At 37.5% G+C, this 26,433-nt stretch overlaps 1 protein-coding gene across 13 annotated transcripts in view; it reads left to right on the top strand.

Annotated features, from left to right (window-relative positions):
* Positions 1–25,932, top strand: part of CCSER2 (coiled-coil serine rich protein 2) — a 172,441-nt gene extending 146,509 nt beyond the window's left edge. For 5 of the 13 annotated variants that reach the window (XM_023648788.2, XM_023648794.2, XM_023648787.2 and 2 more), the window contains one exon: positions 21,064–25,932. In XM_023648788.2, the coding sequence (XP_023504556.1) occupies positions 21,064–21,882 (819 nt within the window). In that variant the 3' untranslated portion in view covers positions 21,883–25,932. Of the gene's footprint in view, positions 1–9,199; positions 9,333–14,963; positions 15,004–21,063 lie in introns of all 13 variants that reach the window. The other 8 variants (XM_070265650.1, XM_023648831.2, XM_070265666.1 and 5 more) reach the window with 4 other exon arrangements.
* Positions 25,933–26,433: the final 501 nt, after the last annotated feature.

The raw sequence follows: 26,433 nt of genomic DNA, 5'->3' as shown, positions 1-26,433 counted from the left end.
TTTTCTCTCAAATTTAAGAACCAACTGTGTTATCTATAGCAGAGGGATGAGAAAAGATGATTTGACACGAACTTAAAAATGCTCTTTTGGAATTAACTTCTGGTATTGAATCAAAGAGTAATCCATTTTATAGTGTATTTAATAGATATGCATATAATTTATATAAATTCAACGATCGGAATATGGTCAGCATTATCAGCAATCCTTTGTGCTCAGAATTAGGTTCTTATGCCTCAGATTTACTGGATTATGCATATATTTCAAAATATCATAGTCACATATGTTCCTGTCGTAGCTATTTATAAAATAGAAAAGAAAATCAGAAAACCTTATTATGGACATATCCCAAAAACCATATCAACTATTTATAATTCCCAAAGGAGAAGTCTACCTAGCTTCCGTCAGTCCTGACAATGTACTAGCACAGAACTCTGCTCCTTTTTTATGTTCTTGCCTGGGAGATAAGATGAAATGTTAAATGAAAGGAACGATATAACCCAAAGATTTGTCTTTGGAGTACTTTCAACTAAGTTCTTTTCCTTTTAGACCGTATGCCTTCCTGATTTGAAAGTGGGCAGCATTATTGATTAATTTTTATGTGGGGTTAATGTCCTGATTTTAAATTTAGATGTGCCATTTTCTCCCAATTGGAGAGATTTTACATTACTATTCATATATATTTCCAAAGGTAATTAAGGCATTTATTTTTTTGACAAGGTCCTTTATTTATTTATATTCACTATTACTTATATTTAAAATATGCCACCAGAGGTATTTTAAGTGAAATATACATATACTTTGGTGTTTAAACAAGTAATATTGATGGTATGGTCATGCAATTATTTTTAAGTTGTTTAATGGTTAGTCGGTATTAGACATTGACTGTTGAATACGGCCTGTATTTCAGTGAACTAAATGCTGACAGGAGCAATCCGAGTTGCCGACCTCACATTCTAGCACGTGTGTATTTAGAACAACACACCGTGAATTCTATTATGTGTATCTTTTACACTCATTTTTATAAACAATAATGCTGTAGTTTTCATGGATACATCTAACACCAGTAACTGAAATATAGAACTGTTTTTCAAAGCTAGGAACAAATTAAATGTGGATATTATAGCAATTGAGTGATTTATCTGTTCATAAATTTAAGGGTATCTAAATTTGTGTCCTGCGGTACCAAATACCAGAACTATGAAAAGCATTTTTGAAACTTTGTTTAAAGTGTCCATTGAAGGAAGCAAAGTTTGTCTGCATTGCAGTTAGCAAATAAAGGATAATATCAAGGTTTTCCATGCCTGGGATCCATTGTATCTGTGTATGGTAGAGTTTAATTTCCTGACTTGTACATTGAGGGCGAAGGCAGGACATAGAGACTCTTACTCTTAGATTCTAACGTTAGGCAACAGTCGGTGAGACATGGATGGTCCTGTTAGCTTTCCAAGAAACTGCATGATAAACATGTTTTCCTTCTCTCCCCAAGAAAATATGACCCTACCAATATAATCAGTGCTTCAGATAATTTTCCTCTGTGTTCCTCTAATCTGCATTATGGTTTTATTCCTCTGGCTTTTTTTACTTTTTTATTTTAAATACTTATAGATTCATAGGAAATTGCAAAAATAGTACAGAAAGAGCCCTTGTATCTTTCACCCAATGTCTCACAAGAGTTACATTTTATATAACTAAAGCACAATATCAAAACCAGGAAATTGACATCAGTGTCTATGTAGTTCTGTGCCGTCTTAGCACTTGTGTAGATTTCTGCAACAGCTACCATATGTGCAATGCAGAATTATTGCACTATTACAAAGTTCTCCCTTTTGTGCTGCCTTTTAATAGTCCAACCACTCCCTGCTTCCCTTACCATTCCTAACCCCCAGCAACCACTAATCTGTTTTCCATATCTGTAGTTTTGTCGTTTTAAGAATTTATATAAATGGTATTATATGGTGTGTGAACTTTTGGGATTGGCTTTTTTCACCCAGCATAACACTGTGGAGATCCATTCAAGTAGTTATGTCTGTTAGTAATTTGTTTCTTTGTATTGCTGAGTAGTATTCCATGATATGGATGTTCTACAGTTTGTTTAACCACTCCTCAATTGAGAGACATTTTGGTAGTTTTGAGGTTTTGACTATTACAAATAAAGTTGCTATGGATGTTTGTGTAGAGAATCTTGTGCAGATGTAAATTTTCATTTCTGTGGGTTAAATACCCAGTAATGTGATTTCTGGGTCATGTGGTTAACTGTATGTTTAGTTTTCAAAGAAACTGCCAAGTGATCTGCCAGAGCAGCCGTGCTAGTTTAGATTCTCATCAGCACTGTCTGAGTGATCCAGTTTCTCTGCGTCCTCTCCAGCATTCAGTGTTGTAATTATTTTTTTCTCTTAGCCATTCTGGTCAGAGTGATATCTCATTGTGGTTTTAGTTTGTATTTCCCTAACGGCTAGTGATGTTAACGTCTTTTTGTGTGCTTATTTGCCATCTTTGTTGAAATGTTTCTTCGTCTTTTTTCCCATATTCTAATTGGATTGTTTATTTTTCTACTGTTGAATTTTGAGAGTTCCTTATATATTCTTGATATGAGTCCTTTGTCAGGTATGTGGTTTGCAAGTATTTCCCCCCAGTAGCTTGTCTTTTCATCGTCTTCACAGAGTCACAGAGCAAACGATTTTAATTTTGATGAGGTCCAATTTATCTGTATTTTTTACTTTTACAGATTATGCTTTTTGTGTTACGTCTAAACTCTTCACCAAGCCCAAGACACTGAAAATATTGTTTTCCTCTGAAATGTTTATAGTTTTACATTTTACATTTAAACCTATGATCCAATTTAAGTTGATTTTTCTGTCAGATATGAGGTTTAGCTCCATTTCCTATGAATATCCAGTTGCTTTGCACCATTTGTTTAAAAGACCATCCTTTCTCCATTGAGTTGCGTTTGCACTTTTGTCAAAAATTAGTTGACTGTACTTGTGTGGCTCTGCTTCTGGGTTCTCTGTTCCACTGATCTTTGTGTGTCCCTCTCCACCAACACCACACTGTCTTGATGGCTATAGCTATATAATGTCGTAAAGTGAATAGAGTGATTCCTCCTAGTTTATTATTCTTTTTCAGAATTGTTTATATATTCTAGTTCTTTTACCTTTCTACATAATGTTAGGACGAGCTTGTCTATTAAAAAGAAAAATCTTGCCAGGACTTTGACAGGAAATGTCGTATACCTAAAGATCATTTTGGGGAAAATTAACATCTTTAGTATGTTGAGTCTTCTAATCTATGAATAAGGTCTCTCTCTCCACTAATTTGAATCTTTGATTTCTTTAATCAGTATTTTCTAGTTTTCAGAATACGAATTCTGCATATGCTTTCTTAGATTTATTATTTCATTTTTTTGAGTGTTTATAGATGGTGTTGTATTTTAAATTTCAGTTTCCATGTGTTTATTGCTGGTATTTAGAAATACAATTGATTTTGGTATATGGATCTTATATCCTGTTGAAGTTACTAAACTCACTTATTAGTTCTGGGAGGTTTCCTGTAAATTGAGATTTTCTATGTGGACCATCATGTCATCTGCAAATAGGAACAGTTGTCTTACTTTTTGATCTATATGTGTTTTATTTCCTTTTCTTGTATTATGCAACTGGCGAGGACTTCCAATAGTATGTTGAATACAAATGGTGAGAGCAGGCATTCTTGCCGTGTTCCTGATCGAAAGGGGGAAGCGTTCAGGCTTTCACATTAGGTAAATGTTAGCTGTAGATATTCGAGAGATGGTTTTTACCACGTTGAAGAACTTCTCTATTTCCAGTTTGCTGAGGGTTTTTATCATGAATGTGTGTTGGGTTTTGTTAAATGCTTTTGTTATACTAATGTATATGAATGTGATTTTTGCCCGTTAGCCTATTGATTACATTGACTGATTTTTGAATAATGCATCAGTCTTGTTGACCTAAACCCCGCTTGGTCATGGTATTTAATTCTCTTAGATGTTTCTGAATTCTATTCAGTAGTATTTTGTTAAGGATTATTTACATCTGAATTCATGAAGGATAATGAGGGAAAATTTTTTTTGGACTATCTTTGTCTGGTTTTGTGTTAGGGTAATTCCAGCCTCATAAGTAAGTTGGAAAGTGTTCTTTCTTCTTCTACTTTCCAGAAGAGATTGTGTAGAATTAATGTTAATTCTTCTTTAAACGTTTGGCTCAGTGAAACCATCTGGGCCTGGATATTTCTTTTTTGGGAGTTTTCAAATTGTTATAGACCTATTCAAGTGATCTCTTTCATCTTGGATAAGTTTTCGTAGTCTGTGGTTTTGAGGAATTAGTCTGTTTCTTCTCAGTTGTCAAATTTATGACTGTACTATGGTTCATAGTATTCCTTCACTGTCTTTTTAATGGCAGAAAGATCTGTATTGATAGCACATTTGTTCCTGATTTTGGTAGTTAGTGTCTTCTCTATGTTTTTCTTCATCAGTCTTAGTGGTTTGTCAATTTTATTGACCTTTTCAAGAATAAACTTTTGCTTTCCTTGATTACTTCTATTTTTCTGTGTTCAATTTCAGTAGTTTTACTCTTCATTGTATTCTTTTTTTCTGCTTACTTTTGGTTTATTTTTGTCTTTTTTTCCAAGTTTCTTAAGGTGGAAAATTAGTTTAATGGTTTGAGATTTTTTTCTCTTTTCTGTCACTGCTTTAGCTGTGCCCCACAACTTTTGATATTATGTATTGTATTTTGTATTGAGTGTGTTTTTTTAAATTTCCCTTTAGATGACTTTTTTTTGAGGAAGATTAGCCCTGAGCTAACTACTGCCAATCCTCCTCTTTTTGCTGAGGAAGAGTGGCCCTGAGCTAACATCCATGCCCATCTTCCTCTACTTTATATGTGGGATGCCTACCACAGCATGGTATGCCAAGTGGTGCTATGTCTGCACCCGGGATCTGAACCAGTGAACCCTGGGCCGCTGAAGTGGAACGTGCACACCTAACCACTGTGCCACCGGGCCGGCCCCTAGACTTCTTCTTTGACCCATGAATTAATGTTTAGTATCCAAGTGTTTGGAAATTTTTTTATCGTCTTTCTGTTACTGATTTCACATTTGATTCCATTTTAATCAGAGACATTCTGTATAATTTCAGTTCTTTTAAGTTTGTTGTGGTTTGTTGTATGGCCTAGACTGTGGTCTGTCTTATTAAATGTTCTGTGGTCTCTTGAAAAGAATATGCATTTTGCTGCTATTGGATGGAATATTCTATAAATGTTGATTAGATCCTGATTGTTGATGGTGTCTTTGAGTTCTTTTATATCATTATTGATTTTATTGTCTAGTGGTTTTATCAGTTGTTGAGAGAGGCATGTTGGACCCTCCACCTGTAATTGTGAACTTGGTTGTTCTTTCAGTTCTGTCAGTTTTTGCTTCATATATTATACAGTTTTGTAGTTTGGTGCATAAACGTTTAGGATCACTATGTTTTCTTGGTAGATGGACCCTTTTATCCTTTTATAAGGTCCCACTCTGTACCTGGTAACTTACTCTGAATCCTCCTTTATCTGGTGTTAATATAGCCACTCTTGCTTTCTTGTGATTTTTTTGCATGGGGTATCTTTTCCCTGTTTTCTTTACATACTCTTTGTGTGGCAGTGTATGGTTGCTGAAGGTATTACGTTACATATACATAACTTTCTGTAGTCTACGAAGTATGGAAGCCTTGCTGCCCTTTAAGTCCCTCCTCTCCCCCGTTTATAGTGTAAGTGTCTTTAATATTACATCCACATAAAGAACCACATAAGATAATATTGGAGCCAGGTGAGGGGGGAGGCCGAGGTTTCCCAGTTGTTCTTTTCTGATGGGAATGGGGACTAGGGCCCCAGGTTTTCCTGTGGTGTTTAGTTTTTATTGTGTAGAGTTTTGTGTATTACCAGGCTCCTTCTTTCCTGGTCGTTTGGTAGGGTGCAGGTTTTTCTGAGACTTTTTTTGTTTTTGTCTGCGCCCATTGACATTTCTGGGTGCTGCCTTCTCCATCACCTAGTCTAGGAAACATTAGACAAAAAGAAAGCCCAGGGAATTCTCTTCTCTGTTTTTCCTTGGATTTCAAGGTCCCTAGCTGCTCTGTCTTCTTATCTCCACCTTGCAGAGTTTCATGTTTGCTTTATATATAATGTCCAAGGTTTTTAGCTGTATTTTGCAGGAGGAAAGGGAAAAGCATATCTATTCTATCTTGTGCTGGAACTGGAAGTCCCTCTTGTATTAAATTTTAATTACAGTGTGTTGTTTCTACTCCATGAAAGTCACTTAACAAGAAGCTATAGTTGACACCAAGAAAAGTAAGAGAGCTAGTGTTGTCAGAGTGGTTATATTTAATAGAAGAATGGGAAAAATATTCAAATCAACATAATGAAAAAAGGAAGAAAAATTCCCTGAGACAAATTCCCACCAAGAGATGTGGATGCTTACAAATGAGAGTGGTCATAATTAGTTTAGGTGGGATCAGAACAAACTTTGAGGAAATGTGTTTGAAATGGGCTGGGAAGGCTGGATAGGATTTGGACAGATGGGGATAGGGAAGTGGAAGGAGACGTTTTAAGTGGCAGGAATAAAACGAGTAACATGTTTTGCCTTTCTGGGCATAAACTCAGGTGAGAAGTGTTCAGTCAGCTTAATAAGCAGGTGCCCCTTGGCAAAGCAGGCAGAGCTGTTTGTGAGTTTACTTCGCATGCTTGTCTCTCTCCTTATGCTCAGGCCTGTTTCAGAGATCGTGGTTTGTCGTTCTTGGGGGAATGAAGATGGGTGTCACTGTTTTGTTTTTTAAAATTCTTAGGTGCTTGTAGTGTGTGTCCCAGGCCTGACAGATGTTACAGCTTCATCTCTAGATAAACACAATAACTCAATTTAATTCTGTTTAAATCAGTAAACAGTTATTTAGAGTCTGCTTTGTGCTGGGGACTGTTAGGCAGAGAAGGTGGGACATTTAACATTTTTTAAAACTCCTGCCAGGTTCTAGGTATTGTGACAGATACTTTCACTTAAATTATTTCAAAGAACTAGTGATTTATCAGGAGAGACAATTTAATACAAAGTTGGTTGTTTTAAATGCGATATAAATAGAGTTATAAAAGGATAACAATGACTCTGGAGTTGGGGATAAGGATGGATATGTGAGTAACTGAATTCTAAGGAGTAAAAGTGAGACGTTTCTTAGAGATAAACCATTCTGTCCTGGTCTGTTCAGGCAGCTGTAACAGAGTGCCATAGCCCGGGCGGCTGATAAACAACAGGCATTTATTTCTCACAGTCTGGAGGCTGGGATGTCCAAGATCAAGATGCCAGCACGTTCAGTGTCTGGTAAGAAGAGTCCACTTCCTATTCATAGATGGCCATCTTCTCACTGTGTCCTCACGTGCTGGAAGGAACGAGGGAGCTCTCGGGCATTTCTTTTATAAGGGCACTATTCCCATTCATGAGGGCTCCATCCCCATGACCTAATCGCCTCCCCACCTCCAGAGCATGGGGAGAAATAGGTTGCAACTATGAAATTTTGGGGGCATTGCAAATATTCAATCTATAGCATATTCTTTGAACATCTTACGAATGAAGAAACTAAGGCTCAGAATCAGTGGCTTTCTCAAGGTTACAGGACTTATGGAAGATCCAAGGGAAAACACAGTTCCCTTGACTCCCCATGAGTACTTTTTCCACAAACCTCCAGAGAGAACTTCTTTCTAGGAGAGAGAGTCTCTGACTGCTGGTTTAGCTTATCTACAAAATTCCTGTCTGTAAGGTTTTTTACCCAGTGCAGTGGGTAGAAGCTTGGCCCTGGTGAGACTCGTAGGCAGGGAAGAGCATGCCCCTTCTTGATTGAGGACTTGTTTTGTGTAAAGCTTTTGAATCACAACATTTCTGAAACAGCAAAATAGAGTTGTATCAGGTAATGTCTATACAGAGCACCTGGGGTCATCACCCTAGTACATATTTTCTAAGCTAAAGACGGGATCTTTATTTACTAGGATAGTGTAGAGATCTTTAATTCGAGTTAGTTTCTTGTAGATATTTTTTCCCTTCATCACCTTAGAAAATGGATCTTTTCTTTGTTTTTGCTTTATAGTGAGCAGTGTAGGATTACTCTTAAATTTAAGGAAGTATCTGATTATACTGAACTGAGCCAAAGAATGTTGATTCAGAGGTGAACAAGTGTTTTTCATTTGGACTGATGTTTATGAAATTTGTAAACACCAATAAACTACGTTAATATCTTTTAATACGTCATTTCTGTGTCAGATTAATTGGTCTGAAAAATTATGCATGCTTTCCTTTGCAAATTGAACTGGGTATGATGATAGTTTGCAGGCTCGTTTTCCTTGGTGATTTCGTGAGTGTGTCGGTAGTTTTATTTGTGGGTATGTTTTGGTCGGTGTGGAGGCTGGGGCCAGAGAGGCGTGAGACCCAGTCTAGTTCTGTTTACAGACATGGGACAAATGCTTTCTTTCTTGAAGACTCAGTTTTATTTGGGAAGTGAGGAAATTTAAGCAAACAACATTTCAAGTGTATTCCAATTCTGATAATCTGTGATTAAAATAAGTAAAGCCTAAGAAGCAACAAGTTATTCAGGTTAAAAAGTATGCATGTGTAATGTGTGGCCTATGTGTCACCTTGATACAGTACTCTCACGATATCCTAAGTCTTTCTAAGTTATGTTGGTTCTGCTAGCTTCAGCTAATGTTCTTTATTCTACTTACTAATCCTCTGAAAATCTATGATTTACAAAGAAATAAAACTTTTTTGTATGGTAATTATTTTATTGCCTGATTTATAATTGGTGCAGTTTCTGTGTGTTTAACACCTAAAAGTCTATCTCCCCTTTTAAATGCTTTGATTTTTTTGTGAAAGACTGGAATCTGCTACGTTAAAAAGAGCTATATGATGATAAATGTAATGTATGCCAGAAAGAATTTGTTATTTCTTATGCATTAATTATAAATATTAGTGGAAAATAATTTTTCTTAAAATATATTAAAAAAACTAGGTTTGGATTATGATGTGTTTTTAGTAATTTGAGCTGCCTATGTTTAAAAAAATGAAATCTGTCTTCTCGTTAACACTATTATTGTGTTATTTTTTAAAAATATGACTGGTTTCTCTATTTTTCGGTTCCCTTTTTTATTATCCCTCCCCACCCCCGTCTCTCTCTGCACAGGGTGGGTATTCTGCTCCCTCCTTCTCTCCTTGGCAGGGCTCCTTCCCGGGGATCCCACGGACTGTTCCGCCGCACCGCAGACAGAGTGAGTCTGTGCCTCTCACTCCTATCCTGCTCTGGCTTCCCGTCTATGGTATTGCCCTTCTGCATGCCCCGTCCTCCCCAGCACCTCCTCTCCCGTCCACAGTCACCTGCAGGCATGTGCTGAGCCGGTACTCCTGGCTCTCCTCCTTAATTAACGCTCCTCTCACTGCATGTGGTAGACTTCTGCTTAGAGCCTTAGGAGAGCTGTCTGGAGTTAGTTTCACTCTAATGCTGTTCACACCTGTTGCCCGTGACCCTAGACCTATTGACATGCATCTGTTTTTAATGCGTGTTCTTTTTTCATGACCTTGAGATATGTAAATAAAAATTGTTCTTTAATCTAGTTATGTTAAAAACACACTATCAGCAGTGGTATGATGGACAGATGCATATGTTTAGGGAGCAGGCTTACTAGACCATTGCACATTTCTTTAAATATTTCCTAATCAGAAGGTATTGATTGCATTTCACTGTCATCTGAAAGAAAGAGCTTTTAAAGCATTTTTCATGGGTGTTTTTTAACAACTAATACGTCTTTGTAATTTATCAGCTGCTTTACAGTACAGAAGAAATGGCTTTTGAATATGCATGGTTTACTAACATTTCTAATGACCTAGTAATTGTTTGACTGTAAAAATATTTTTGATTACATTAAATCTGCTTTCCAAAACAGTGTTTATTCTGTATTATGTACTTAAGTACACCTGGTAAGTTGGTTATATTTTATCTTTTTTGAAAAGTCACCCAAAAAAGCTAATATTAATGAAAGAGATAAAAATTATTAATCAGAGTCATTTTGAATTGCTTTCTCCATGGATTTACCCTGATTTGTGATTCATATCAAGTTTTTCATAAATTATCCTCATCTATGTGAAGTATCAAAGGTCCAAAAGGTAAAATTTTAAGCAGTTAAAATTAAGAAAAATGATTTATTCAAATAAAAATTTATTTCTTGAATTAGGCAAAATTTTGAAGCATCAGCATGGATTCAAGACAGGGTTTGAAGTTATATTTTGGTTATTATGCCTCTCCTTCCCTTTTGCACTGTTTGTTTGAAAGAAAAATAGGATAGAGAGTTTAGGTGATTCAGCAGCGAGTGAATTTGTTTAGTGGAAGCAAGAGAAGAGGGATTTCTCCTCCTCCTCCTCCTCCTCCTCCTCCTCCTCCTCTTCCTCTTCCGTCTCTCGCCACCTCTGTAACCCTCCTTTTTACTTCTCTTATCTTCAAGTAAGTTGCCTTCTTTTCTCTGTTTAAAGATTCCTGGCATGTAAGGAGTTACTCTAAATTGCTAGTGAACTGATCTGAATTTCAGAAGTCACTGATAACCAGTGCTAACGTTGTTCTTAGGCCTGCGGCCAGTAACAGCATGGTTTAACAGATTGACCCCAGATTAACACACCCGCCTTGAATGTAGTGGAGCCCTCCTTCAGTACCTATCCTTTTTATAGATTGATTGATTGATTTTTTTGGTGAGGGAAGATTGGCCCAGAGCTAACATCTATAGACAGTCTTCCTCTTTTTGCTTGAGGAGGAGTGGCCCTGAGCTAACATTTGTGCCAATCTTCCTCTTTTTTGTACGTGGGACACCATGACAGCATGGCTTGATGAGCCGTGTGTAGGCCCACACCTGGGATCTGAACCCACGAACCCTGGGCCGTCAAAGAGGAGCACCTGAACTTAGCGACTGGGCCACCGGGCCGGCCCCATAGTCCCTCTCCTTTTTTCCTACTTTTCTTCTCCCCTGTTCTCCTTTCCCTTGGTTAGCTATATTATGGAATTGAAGTTTAAGGTTAATTATTCTGTATTGCACATAGTTTTAGATTTATTTTTAAAACATGTTTCTCAGAAACACCCATTTCACTAGTTTCTTATTTGTATAGCTTTAGAATTCTCTTGTCCCTCCCCTCAGTCATTGGCCCTCCAGTTTCAAATGCTTCTTCCTCCTTTCCCTTGGGGTCAGAGCAGTCCCTTTCATTTCCCGCTGTGCAGCAGCACTGTCCTGCAACACTGCTATCAAGCTCTGTCTTTCTGGCTTTTCTAAAAAAACCTTCTTCCTCTGCGTCTCCAAGGTAGCGGAAAGGAAGTTTGGGTTCCCCAGAGTTGGGATGTGTTAGCCACCTCGGAGAAGGTGTATGCACTGGAGTCTTCTCTTGGGTAGGTTCTCTCGGCTTCCGCAGCTCAGAGAACTGCCCTGGGACTTGATCACTGAGACTTGTAGGACCTGCTTGTGGGCAGTGATAACTAGGACTTGTTCACAGCTTTGGACAGCTCTCTTACTGAGCTCGAAAGGTTCCTTATGTTCTAAACCACTATGCTGCTTGGGGATTTGCCCTGAGAGTGGCTGAAGCAGTTTACAAAGAAAATTATTATTATTATTAATTTTGGTGATAAAATTCAGAGAAGGAGAAGGGTATGGAATTATGGGAGTAAATCACGTGTTTTTTCAGAGGGTTTGGAATAGATTTTTCCTTTTCCTACACTAACCTTGTATTCAGTGAAATATTATTTGTCTTCGTGGTTAGTCAAAATGTGACTCCTGGTGCCGATTTTTGGAGAGGTTAATCCTGTGTGTGACAGTAGGTAGTGGAGGGAGTTGCTCTATGTTATAGTCTGTTTCATTAGTAAGTTCTTTCTGATGCCCTCTTGAACATCAGCCTACGTGAACTGCCTTTTCTTCTGAATGCAGAAGCCAGGTGCGCTTGGATGTGAGTTTCAGTAAGGCAATCTGGTTTTGGTTTCAAAAAAAATGTATAAGAGTAGTAGACCTTTCAGCATAAAAAGATAGCCTGTTCTAGACATGCAGAGAGTGAAATGGCTAATGTTCACAGGAAATACTTAGCTCTGGCCACTCAAGAAAGCTGCACTGACCAAGGATGTTCTTGCTGAATTTAAGAATAACTCTAGGAAAATGCAGATAAAAGGAAAATCCTGGTCTTTCAGCATTTTTTTTCCTTCTAGGACGTTATGACTTACATTTCTTTTTTCGAGTATATTACTAGTCTCAACTTGATGATGCTTATCTTCTGATTTCAAATTAAATTTTCCTTTGAATTAACAAAAATATCTACATTTAGACATATGGGGTCTTTATGTTTTCAGTGGGCACTTCAGCTTTTGTCCACATGACTTCACTGGCATGGGTTTAGTCTTTCTAATTTCAACTGTGTAAAATTAGGGATGATAAATAACCTACCTCATTGTCGGAAAATTTAATAGAAATCATGACTGTTGGCAAGTAAAAAGCCTTAATGGTAATCTCAAATAGCATTTCTTGCCAGAGCATATGCTTTTAGAAATACCTGACTTTTCAAAACTGTATTTTGAAATAGTACCTATTGCCTATCATGCCTAAACAGACTTTTAAAATTTGCTCTTTAACACCTGGCATGAGAGAATTTAGAACTCTTACCTGCCTTTACCTTCTATGTGCAATAACTAAGATGGGAAGCAAGAAATTGTTTTTAAACAAAAATCACATAAATGCATGTTTATGTCCTAGTATCTCAGTTGCACAGCAGTTTCTTGAGGTAGTGTTGCGTGATTTCTAAATTTATGTTATAATAATAACTAATTGTATTCACTGGAATTAGATTAAGAATGACAATTATATTGTCTTATTTCCTCCTTTTCCTCTTATAATCTTCAGGGAGTGTTTTGCAAACCTTCTTGACAAGTGAAACTTTAAAATTCATTTTATATCACAACCCAGTATGTATTTACTTTATCAAACTATGTATTTACAGCTCAGCACACGTGTGATGTATTTAAAATTCTGATGAAAGATTCATGAAACAGTACTTTCTCTTAGGACACATGATACTCTCATATTTTCTTCTTAATTTTTTGTTTTGCGTTTTTTCATGTAGTGTCGTCATAGGAACATTTTTCATGTAGTAAATATTTCTTGAAAACGTTATTTTAATGGCTTCACGATACTACATTATCCTGTGGATATACTCTAATTTTTTAATCTTTTCCTACTTGGGGCATTGATGTTGTTTCCATTTTTCTCTATTAAACAGAGATTCTACTGCAATGCAGTTTATCCTTGTATATAGATCAGTGTCAGCACTCTCCTAGCCAGATTCTTAGAAGGATTTACTTAATCAAGAGTGTGCTCTTTCTAGGGACACTGGTGTGTATTGATGAACCGTCACACGTGCTCGTAAGGTGAACATTAACGTGGCTCCATCTGATTGGCTCCACCCTGTGACTGTAGTCAATTTTCAATGTAAGGGTAGCATCAGCTTCAGTGTTTAATGAGAAATTAGCTCTGGGAGTGACTTTTCATAAAAATAAAATATTTTCCAGTGAAATGGAAACTAGAATAACTCAGTAAAAACTGAACAATTTGATTTTACAGTGAGCTATATTCTTAATTGTAGTTAATATAGACTATGGCACTTTGTCCATTTTTATGGCTAATTTCATGTGCTGTTTACCATAGTTAGTGGTTAATTGACTAGAAATGTGCATCAGACTCATGGTCCAGGAGGCCGTCCCGTAAACTGAGGCATGTGTTAGTTTCTCTTGCAACACCTTGAAATTTCGAGAAGTACAACTACTGTTTTCTGTACAAACCTTTTATAACACCTGCTCTTCAGACTGTTGGGATCATTTTGCTAGCTGTGTGTGTTGCCGTACTGTCATGCCTGCAGTCTCCATCTGTGGATAAATACAACATGCATATTGGGCACACCGGTGGAATTGTACTATGATGATGCTATTTTGTTTTGTTTTCTTAACTACTCTGCATCCTGGAGGTAGATGCTGATGGGTTCTTGTGTCCTAAAGACCCATGACAATTAAGCATCTCACACTGACTGTGCCTGTGTAGTAAATGCTTACTTAAGTCGCTATTAGTCACTTTGATAGTTTTTAAAAGGAGTTAACTGATAGACTTAGAAAAGCTGTGCAACTCCTTATTTCAGAATTTGCTCATATATAATTTGTATTTATCAATCAGATATCTTCCGTAAGTTCTCTGAGATCTGGAGGAATAAGGGCGTTCCTGGCTCCCAAGAAACCTTGGAAGCTGTGGTTGGGTTCATGTGAATTATAGAGCAGAATTATTTGAATCTAGTTACACTAGCAATCCAGTCACATCTTCCATCTCTATGGTGATGGGTGGAGCCTCGCCTATAATTTAGAGCATCACATTGAAGACATACATGAAGATCAGATTATACTTGCGTTGTTCTTTAATGCAGCAGTAATAAAAGTAGACTAACAAATACTGAGTTGTCTTTAGTGTATAATGTGCAAGATTCTCTAAAATTATTTTAAAATTTCTCATTCCTTTGTAAGGGATTACATGTGGCTGAACTTTTTTGGATCTTTGGAGTATGAATATTAAATTGTGTCAGAATTCTTTCCAGTATTTTATTTGGTGAAATTCTGCAAGTGATTGCTTTTAAGTTTGAGTTTGACATACACTATTCTGTGGATATGAATGTTTGTATCAATTTGCAAACCACTTCAGCAAGAAAGTGTAAATATGTTTTAATTTTATAGAAATGTATTAAATAAAATAATAATTCCTAGAAAAACACAACAAAAGTCAAAGCAAATACTGTTGGCTGCTACCCAGTCATGGCGGTTCCTTGGTGTTGTGTGTGGTCTCTGACACCATTGTCCTGTCTTTTTCTTGTCTCTGCTCTCCCATTATGCCATTGGCAAGGAGTTGAGAAGTTAGTCCATTACTTCTCTGACAAAGCGTGGTACAGTACAATTTCAGATTTTTTCTTACCGCCTTCCTCGTAGTCTCTTTTTAATTTTTGTTTTTGTTTTCCAGTTTGCATGATGCATGTCAGAGCCTGCATGAAATTACAGGCATGTTACAGATGGCTCCATTTCCATTTCCTTTTTAACCTTAAAATGTGTTCAATGGTAATAAACTTGTATGTACCAAGAAAGTAATTTTAGATAATTCCTGTGTCTGTTATGCAGTAGCATTATTGCACTTTAGAGCATTTCCTGCTTTCTGCCTTACACACCTTGACATATTTTTACTCAGTCTTATTGCTGTCTTATTGTTGGTGACTCTAGAACAAGAATGTCTACAGAACTGATAGGAGCATTTTTTCTTAAGCTAGAAATCTTTGAAGTGGTACGAACGGGAGAAGGTGAAGCGTTTCTCAGTGCTGAGTGCTATTTTTCCTTTCCTTGTGTTCGGTGTATTTTCTTCACTGGGTCACTTGGAACCACTTTTCCCCAGAAATGCTGCTCCACAGCGTGGCCTGTTTGGTGTCTGAGAGTTATCCTGTGTAGGATAGATCAGCTAAGAAAGAGGTAGGGCACAACCCAGGAAAGTTAGTACCTGAATGTGGGTATTGAATCCGCCTGTTGAGTTTCTAAAACAATCCTCTGGCTATATTGCCTGTTCTGAAAGTCTGTTAACTCACTGGAATTACTCACATAGCACAGAATAATAGTTTAAGTGCTGCATTTTTAACTTCTCTGTGGTTCAAATTCTGGCTTTGCCATTTGCTAAAGTGTGTGAATTTGGACATGTTACATAACTTTTTAATCCTCAGTTTGCTCATTTACAAAAAGAAGACAGTACCTTCCACCTAGGGTCTTGTGATATTAGAGAGCGTGTGTGCAGCCTTAGCTGGGCCATCTGCCCTGGAAAGAAGAGAAGCCGTGTTCTCTCGGAGCCCAGAGTAGAGCGTTACTGAGACCTTTGCAGTGTGTCAGGCACTATACACAGCACTTCACGCACACGTTATCGTTTATTATTTACAGCGATTCAGCAAGGTGAGATCCTGTTATTATCCTTATTTTGTAAATTATGAAATGCCATCTCAGAGTACTACGATAATTTGCCCAATATCTCACTGATAGTAAGTGATAGAGCCAGGATTCAGACCCAGCTCAGTGTGACTCCAGAAGGCAAGTGATTCAATGCCATGTGGTAGCAGCTTCATCATGTAGCCATGTGAAATTCTTTCTAAACTGTAAAGTGCCTTGCATGTCTCAGCTCTGGTTTATCTCCAGGAAGGCACTTAAGTAATCTTAACTTCTGTGTCATATCAGATATGCCTGCTACGGATTTGAAACATTTAGATGTGACCGACATTATTGAAATATGAATTTGAGACCTAGAAACCTCTTATTCTGTAGGAACTAGTTTATTATACTGTTATAGAACTTGCCTTTTTTTTTTTTCTCAAGTCCCAGTTACAAAAGGGCCATGCCTTGAATTTGTCGTTCTCGCACCTTTCAATAATCATAGGTGATATTTATTGAGCACTTTTGATGTGCTGGGAGGTCCTGTGCTAAGTGTTTAACAGGTGTAATCATATTTAATTATTAGAATTAGAAATGTAAAATAGCTGAAAGTTTATTACGACAGTTTCCCCAGCTCATTTCATCTAGAAATGTCTAGTCCTCAAGTGAAAAACATTTGTGGCTTAACTGGTGTAGGTTGTTATGGGAGGTGCTGTGTTCAAGTTACGTGTAATTCATTAATCCTTCCAGCTGTTCTAAACATGAATCGTTACACTAACCCCAAACTTATTTAGAGGAAATATTTTTATTTCTATTATAAGATTTCTTTTTCATCAGTGTTTTTAAAACTTATTTCTCTTTGATTATTAGTGCTGCATCGTTGCCCTGACAGGGATGTGTCACTTTGATAATTTATTACCAAAGGAGCAGTTCTGAAATACACCACTCGCTAATATTCATTTATTTATTCACTTATCTGGCAAATGTATATTTAATCCTTACTATGTACCAAATACTAGGAATACCAACTACAGCAACAAAAATGAATAAAGCGTGGTACGTGCCTGTAAGGAGCTCATCGTCTTGGTTATCTTTGGAAGCAGCCCAGAATATACATTAAAATGATCATTGAAGATGCCTACCATACCTTGCACCATTACCCAGTAGTGCCCCTTGCTGGCACTCTTGACCTTGACACATGTAACCATTGCATCTGAGAATTCTCAGAATGGTGTGCTGCAGTGTATGTATCTAACTAAAGTAAGACTTGAAGTTGCTGGATCCAGTTGGAAGCACTTAATTCTCTAAGTCTGGGGATAGATCCACATTTTTCAGTGTCAGTAACAACCCTTCTACAAGTTGTGAGGACGGAATACTAAAGTTCCCCAGTAGCAGGGGCTTCCTTTTGCCCTCGAGTCTTGTGGGCTGCCGAGGCTATAGAATGAGTGGGCTAAGGGGCAGCTTTCCCAGAGGCCTTTTTTAGCTACAGGGCAGTCCCTCATCACGCATCTCCAGAGCCACAAACCTGAAACTCATCTTAAATTCCTCCCAGACAGCTGCTTACCTGTCCCGCCTTCAAAATCTCTTCTAATCTTTTCCAGGTTTTTTTTTTGGTATCCTAATTTTAGGCCTTTGGAATTTATCACCTGGTCTCTTAGCAATAGCATACTACCTGACTGTTCTTCTTACAAGCTCATCCCCTCCCATCACGTTCTTCGCTGATTCCATGAGAGTGAGGTTCTGCAGTACTCATGGATCTTCTAATTCCTCTGCTTGAAATCCATCGGTGCCTTCCAGCATCTACTGCACGAAGTCAGGACCACTTAGCCTGGCACGAAGTCCTTTGTGAGCTTGCCTTTGCCTATGCTTTCCCACCAGCACTGTGCTCTCCAAGTTCAGTCTAACAATTTGAAGTTACTGGAACAAACCATGTTCTTCTTTTGCCTCTGTGCTTAGCATGTACTTGCCTTCTGCCCTTAATGCTCTTCCCTTCTTGTCTACTTGGCAAACTCCTCTCATCTTAAAGCTCAGTTCAGATATTTGCGATTCTTGGGTGCCTTCTGTTACCTCTCCAATCAGGCGTGTGTATTCTTTTTGTTTCCGTGTGTTGTAATTCTTGAGACTTAGTCTCATGATTTGTTTACCTCCCTTGCTAGGCCTCTCAACCACAGGAACAGCCTTGTGTTCGGTTCCACATTTTCCTGTACTTAGTACAGTGCACAATACATTGTAGAAATTTTTAAAAAATCAATGAATGGTCTTTGATGTTCCTTTATTGGTCTTATTATCCATGAGAACATAGGATCTTTCTTTCTATATTTGGAATTCATTCTAAAGATGTCTGCGGGCACAGAAACAGTAGTGAATGTGGGTAAGATGAATGGTTGACATCTTGCCTTTCTGTTAATACAGTTGAGTGTTTAGAATTTGGGAAAATTGCACTGCAAGCAGCAAGCTGTCAGAACACTTCTCTACTTTGCTTGCTGGAGGTTACGAGGCAGCGTGTGTCCAGTCCTTAGTGGGTAACAGTTCTACACAATCGTCCACATATCGGGAGCAAGTCCTTTCCTTTGTCCCCACTGTCCTCGTTTCTTAATCTTCTTCAAGAGACTTTTTTTCTTTACAATAGTAGAATTGATTTCCAAACTATTTTTAAACAATTAATGAAACAAGAGATTTATTTTGGGAGGGGGGAATCATATCATACCACTAAAGTAAACTTTTAGTAGAAATATAAAATCTACATTATTCAGCATTCAGAAACCACTAATTTATTTAATGTAATTAAGCGATAATTTAGACTTTTTAAAATATAATTGTTGGATTTAACCCCTCTCAATTAAAAGACTCAAAATTTTATTATTCTTAAACACCTGGTAACTTCCTAATTCTACTGGTATTTGATATGGAGCTCTCTTGCTTACCATACAATCAAACACGTCTTTCTATCCCTGTATTCCCATTAAGTTCTCTGATGAGCTGCGGTCAGTTGGGTAATATAAGGAATCAAACAGTGCAGATGAATAACTGAGCTACAGTTTAAAGGAGGTTTAGTTCTTAATAATCAGTTTATTGCTTTGTCTTCATTAGAAAATCATACCTTTTTATTCTTTGGTCTGATAGCACATTTATGCCCTTTCTTTCCTTAATGGCAATAGACATACTACAATGAAGTCATTCTTTAAATTGTCGCTATTTTCAGAGGTCTTCAATTGCTTTAAGATTTTTAACTCTAGACTAGAATATCTTACTGTTTTTCTAGGTGAAAAGGGAAAACATCCCCATTTAATCAACCATTTGATGCTGCACCTTTGTATTCTCCTTGGTTGCCTTTTTCTCCTTTGGTAGATTTTAGTTTGCGTAATATGGTCCTGCTCTGTGTTTTTGCTCGTCTTTCTAAAGTGTATGATCACTTTTGCCTGGTCATTTTTTTCTAGGGAACCACACAGTGTGTTGAATTAAGTACCTGGAGTTTTTAGTACCTTTCTTCTTGAAGGACAGTTTATTCATCTCTGTGATTATTTATTGTGAAAATACCCAGTGACTTTAAAGTCTAGGGCATTTAGCTTGAAGCAAAAACTGAGATGGCTTACTTAGTTTAAACATTCTAAAATAGGAATTTAGTGTAACGTATACTGTATAGATTCATTTTGAGTAGTCACTGTCTTGATTTTACTTTTTTTTCAAGTAGTAAGTCAGCACTAGCCCTATGCCATCATGGCCAGCCATCTCTCCATGAGGCCGTGAACTTTGTTTTCAGTCATTTGTAACCCTGCCATAATCTAATCCAAGACCCCTGACCCTGGCAACCATCATTCAGTGCTGGTCAAGGAGATGAAAAAAATGATACAGTATAAATAGGTTCACCCCTCTCTTGGAGTAGTTAGAAATACTGTGTAGGTTTGTTTGTGGATTAGCATAGTAAAAAAACCAGTCATTTTATTAGTTAAAAATAGTCCTTTAAAGTTCACGTTTCAAAGCCCTTTGCTAAACTTTTTGACAGTTTCAGCCCACATTATTTAATAGAACGTGTACCTGTGAGTGTGTGTGTTTATACATTACAGCAACCGCCTCTGTATCAGAACACAGCCAGTAGGCTCTTTCCCATATACTTTCACTCTGTGGGCCACTGAAAGATAACTTCAAGATTCATATTGCTTTTCTGCATACCCAAAAGTGATGGAAGTTGCCTCTTTCCTTTGATTTGCATAGAGTGTAACCACACAGTGAGCTCCAGAGAAGTGGCACATGGGCCTTAGGAACTTTGCTCTCTGGGCTTCTGAGCTTTAGTTCAAGTTACAGGCAATTTCAGATTTGTTTTACTCTCAGCCGTCATTCGAAAGGCTGATCATTTTTAATTTTACTCAGTGGATGTCCACTCTTGGGCAGGGTAAATCTATTTTCTGTGTATCAGCCATAAAAGAACCTTAGTTGGTCCCTCATATGGCAGTGAGACAGAATAAACAAACAGTGAAAACATTGTATTCTGAAACTTTTCAACAAGAATATAAAAAGTCGGTTAGCATTAGCTAGATGTATTGACCTATTTGTAGTTAGAATTTCACATCAACTAGTCAAGTTTGGTAACATGGTAAACAGCTTTCCTTTAAAAAAAAACTTTAAAATGGGTAATATTCTGATTGTCACAGTTACTGTCTGAATGCTTTATGGAGATTAAACCAGAGTGCTGTAGAAATCACTCTGTAAGCTCCCTTATATGTAAAGTTTTAAATGCTTAATGAATCAATTAGGGCAGGAATCTTTTTTCTACAGTAAATCAGTACTTTGAGATTTTTCTTTTCCCCTGTTTGATTTTGGATCTTGTTTAGTGTTTACTGCCTGTATCATTTTTTGTTTGCATTATCACTCTTGTATGTGTCTCATGAATTCACTTGACTATTGCAATTTACTTTTTGATTAGAAAACAACCCACATATTTCTCATCTTAAAACATAATAAATACCAACACAGCCTCATTGGAACTTATATTAATTCTGGATGGCATTTCTAAAATGAATTGTTGCTAATGTTGTTTTTAATTTTAATAGCCTCAAGTACTACAGCCTTCCAGCAGCCTTCCCAGACTCTCAGACCACGCCCAGGGAAAACTAGTAAAGCCACCACATATCGAGGCCCTCAGTGAGTGCATAATCCAGGGCATGCCTCAGGGCGATGCACATCTGGATGAAAGCTTTCCACACGGCTTGCAGCAAGAGAGCAGCTGTGGTCTGGAAGACCGGCCTTTGTCGTCAAGCCCGCAATTCACTAAGGATGTGGCAAAGAGTACATCTTCTGAAGCAGACTTGAACATGACCACGAATGCTCAAGAGCCTTATCATTTGGCAGATAATCAAATTAGTGACGTGCAGTTTGTCCCCGCTTCTCTTCAGGCATCTCCCCCGTCAAGAACAGGAGACCAGGCTCAGAGAGTTGGAGGAAATGAGTCTTCACTGGAGGGCCACGCGCCTCAGCCCAAGTCCTCGCAGCTTTGTAAGCCGTCCGCCTTGAATTCTTTGGCACCTCTTCCAGTTTCTGAATCATCTTCAAGTAGGACTCCCACTTGTAAGAAGTCACCAATGATCATACCATGTAATTCAGCTAAACTGCAGCCAACATCTAGTCAAACAAATCTTGCAAATAATCCAAATCCAAAAGCGTCTAAGCTCCGCCCCCCTTCTGGCTCTTTCAAGCAGAAACCAATAAGCAACCCCGGAGCAGAGCCTCAGAACTTCCCAGCCAAGACAAGCATCCCGAGGCCACTCACAAGGAAAAAAGAAATCATGCAGAATCCAAATGGCAATTTGAATTCTGGGGATTGTTTGGCTTCTAATCGATATTCTCGTCTTCCTAAACCAAAGATACATTGAGCACCTAGCCATCACCTGCCAATTTGTTTTTTTAAAAGAACGGTCTGTTCTGTAATAGCTTTACGTGCTATTTGCTACCATGATGGAGGTTCCATTGCAAGCTTGCAAATCTTGAAATTAAAATGTGGAAGCTTCTACTAGTAGTTTGGCTCTTCCATTTCATATCCTGGTTGAAGTACATAGCATTTTGGCATATTTGTCTCAGGTAAACACAGAAGTTTGCTTACCCATCTCAGAGGCCTAACACAAGGCTCCAATCATGTTATCCATTCCTCTGCACGTCAGAGAATTCCTAATATTCCACTCGGCAGGCAAGAAATGTGCTTTGCTAACTTAGTCCTTTTAAGGTCTGCATTAATCGCGATTCTCAGAGCCTCACCCTTTTTCACTTGTCCCTCCTGTGAACATGGTTACTATTTTAACTAAAGATTTGGTGATAATGGAAGATGGTAGTCTTTAAACAGAGTTCTGGCCGGTGTCTGTATACCTAAAAGGTCTATGCAAAAGCTCTGGTGAACACAGGAGATCAGGCTTTTAAGGGGAAGTCTGTGTAAGCTTTATTTTTCCTTGCTAGGATCAGCAAGCTTGTCTCAATATTTATTTATTTACCAGACAAATTCCCCAGGCTAAAAATGTTTCATATTATATATATAAACCAATTATATGTTACTTTAACATCTTGTTTTACACACACACACACACACACACACACACACACCCCGCATTTTTATTTGTTTTTTGCTACTGGATGAATTTTGGAAAGCTTGAGATACATCTTGAAACCTGTACTTAAAGATGTATTCATTTGTAACATATGTTGGTGCTAGAGTTTTGCTGGTAATTCAGTTTTGAACCCTATAGGCTTACGGATCCATGAGAGCTGTTTTAAGGTTCCACAGAATATATTTTAAATTCCTGTTGTAATATTTATATTTATTGACTTTCTGCTAATATCCGAAGACTGGAATAATGAACTTGAAATGTTTGCACAAAACTTTGATGGGATATAAATATCACATATGTAGGGATTTGAAACTATTTTCTATAGGCAAACAAGTTAAAATATGTTGAGAATAATTATAAATTTAAGTAAGACTGTCTTGAGAAAGCTGGAATTCATAATAGTTTTGTTTTTCTGAGTTTTCCAGGTTTCCCTTTTATGTTGGTGTGTGTTTGAACGACAAGTTTCTTGAAAAGTAGATTTGGGAAGAGAAGTAGAATTGGAGAGGGGAAATGTGTCTTATTAAAAGGTATTAAAAGATATTTCAGTGGCAACGTGCTCATTCCTTTTACTGTGCTAGGAAGGGAGCTCTGGAGCCTCCCAGGGACCATGTGCACGCACCTAATCATGCTGTGGGCCAGTCGTCTGATGGCTCAGTGACTTTGCCTTCCTGTTCTCCCAGATCATGTCAGCTTTCGGTTGTTCACCTGTTGCTTTTTTAATTGGAATTAAGGTCTTTCAGACAGATAGCCTTTTATAGAGTCAATTTTGGTTGTGATCAGCTGACCAAAAACGTTTCAAAAGGGATTATGGCCAAAAAGTTAGTCACTCAAATTTCTAAGGATTCCTTTAACAAACGTACATTGGTGAAATTGTCAGACCCTTTTCAGAGAAACAACAGCAAGTGCTTTAGTGGAAATTTCGAAAGAGGGGTTTACTACCATTTTGACGCAGTCTTCCCTTACCTACCAGAGAACCAGTCGAGAGAATTTGCCCTTCCCTGGACACAGACTATTTTTGCATTTGGCGACAGGTGAGCAGCACACATCCAGTGCCATACTCTTATTCGATAGCACTTCTGCCAGAGAAGCGCTGAGTTTCAGAATGTCTGTCACACGGTCCAGGTGTTATTAGTGTAAAGTGACCGAGCACAGCAGAGCTCTCGTGTGTTCACGGAGAAGAGCAGGGACAGCTGCAGCTGTGAGTGGGGACATGTGGTTTTTCATTTTGAAGGAGAAAGCTGATCTCATGTGTTGTAAATGGGATATTACCGCACCACATTTCCCTAAAGTGAAACAGACTGAGGAATTAGTAGGTTTTTGGTTTATTAGGAGTTGGTATAGACTCTTGTGGAACATTTTGACAAGTACGCCTTTATCTTTAGGGGAAAAGTTTTAAATTTTTACTTTAAAAGTTTTCAATTTTACTTTATTTTATTTCCACTAGTCTGAGGGAAATGTCTCTGTCTGTTATATAAAAATGTTGACTCCTGCAGTTTGTTTGTTCCGATCTTTCCTGCTCTCTTTTGCCACCGATGAATTTGCAGAAATACTAACCAATCAGTTTAACTTCTCTGTACTTTTCTTGAGCCTTAATCTTGGCAGAAGTCTCATCAGTGTAATTATGAAGTGTAATATACGTGAGAGAAGAACAATCTAGGATGCTTGCACAAAACAACGAAGTATTTGCCTGCAGTTTTCTTTTAAAAGCTGCCAGAATAATTATTCCGCTAGTCTACTCCTTAGTAAACGTCAAGTCGCAAATTCTGAGATGAGGATGTAGCTCACCTGAACCGTCGGAGATCACCCTCTCTGATTTGGCTGGATCTCTGTTTAGTGCTTCTCTAAGTCAGCTCTGTGCCAAACCCTCCTCCACAGGAACTCAGATCCCTTTTTGTCTTAGTTCTTGTGATTTCAGTGAAGATGGTTGCAACGTATGAGTTCTACGTCCTAAAGAAGAAGTGTTTTGGAAGTTTAAGTTTCACATTTGTGAAAGAGAAAATTAATAGAGTATGTAGAATTATGCATTTGACTGTTAATGGGATGCATATCAAATTCTTTAAAGAAAGCTTGGCCTAAGGAGTTAATCAGTACAGATGCAGATGATTTTAAGGCATTAAACAAAGAATTATATAGTTATATCATTTAGAATGTTTCTAATAACTGAGACCCTTTAGCATTTTTCTTTTGGAGTCTCATTTTAATTTGTGCAATATTTTCAGGCATATAGACTACTGTTCATTGTATTTATATAGATAGTAAGGAACTTATTAACTATTTTAACAAATAAAAATCTGAATATGAAAGAAAATATCAGATTTGCACTTTAAATGAGCTTAATTGCTTGGAGTTGTGCCTGAAATATCCAAATGCCTCCTATTGGGTGTGGCTTTCTTTGTTGAAATGAATTTCTCTATAATTGTTGCTGTTTGAAGTACAGCTTCTCACAGAATTGTATCCTCAGCATGTCACTTTCCCCATTAAAGCACTAAGTTCTTTGAGTGTTTCATTGTCCCCTTAAGTATTTTACTCAGTGTATCAAAGACAACATGATTCCCCCTATAGCTGCCCCGTCTTAACCTTCCTGTAGCATAGATGGTATTACGGACACGCAGTCCGTTCCTTAGCAGGGTTGTCAGGACGTTTCCCTGGTCTCTAGGGCACTGAGGATGTAATCTGGAATCACCACATAGGTTTGCAATGAAGATCAGTAAGACTGCAGCACAGGTTCACTTTACTCCCCATCTTACACAGTAGTTTTCGTGTTTATGAATTAGTTGGGGTGGTTATGTTTGCATGCTTATGCACACACTGAAAATTAATTATAGCTGTAATACAGATACCTGATGTTTTTCCTTGGGGATGATCGATCTTGCTATTTTTCTCAATTCTGATGCTTGAATTACATTTTCTAGTTTTCTTTCCACACCTCCCTTCAGTTTTTCTGCTGCAGCAATTTGAAACAATACGTTTGGACAAATGATTATGGTGGTGGGTGCCAATCTACAGCTATGCTATTAATTAAAGTACATCGTATGTTTTAACCTTGCTGGGGAAAAGCTACCCACTTTCTCCTTGGTAAAGCATTGCCATAATGGAATAATCCTGACCCTGAGAATTAGAGTCTCTTAAGTCATTACTAAATAAAAACAAAACATCACAATCTTTAATATCTGCAGTATTGTTTTTCCCATTGATTTAAAAAACCAGTTCAGAGTAAATACTGTATAGTAGAATTTGCTTGTAAAATGAATTATAAAAACTGGATGTAAAGTCTCTTTCCGGAAAATGTTGGCATAGTAAATAAAAATAAAGTTCATAATTATAAAAGTGTTCTTGTCCTTGTCAACAGTGACTTCCATAGTGTACTTTTTCTCAGATATCTTTTTTTCCACAAAGATCTAAACTGCTGTTCATTTGATCCTTTTTTTTATCATTTCACACAATTCCCTCTACACGTATATCACACAATCAAGTCCTGATTGAGTAGGCATTGAACAAGTTTGTTGTGTTTTCACAGACTCTGTTAGTCATCTAATACTTCAGTTACCATTTTAATCAGATATCTGCTTAGAAAAATACTGAGATAATGGGTATAATTTTTCCTTAAAAATCTTAGCACCTTAAGTTAGAATGCTACATAAAAGGGGAAAACATTATAATTTTAATTACTTTGTTTTATTGTTTTTAAACATTTGTGCAAAATAGCTTGAAGCAAGAAGAATGTTTAATGAAATTTCATGTAGTATTTAGGAACAAAAGGAATAGGGAGTTTATCATTTATTTTCCAATTTAACTATATGTGATAGTCATAGGATATAAAAACTTGAT

Source organism: Equus caballus, chromosome 1 (assembly GCF_041296265.1).
Source record: "Equus caballus isolate H_3958 breed thoroughbred chromosome 1, TB-T2T, whole genome shotgun sequence".
Taxonomy (NCBI): domain Eukaryota; kingdom Metazoa; phylum Chordata; class Mammalia; order Perissodactyla; family Equidae; genus Equus; species Equus caballus.
Note: the sequence above shows the minus strand (reverse complement) of the source record. Positions and strands in the feature narration are given on the sequence as shown.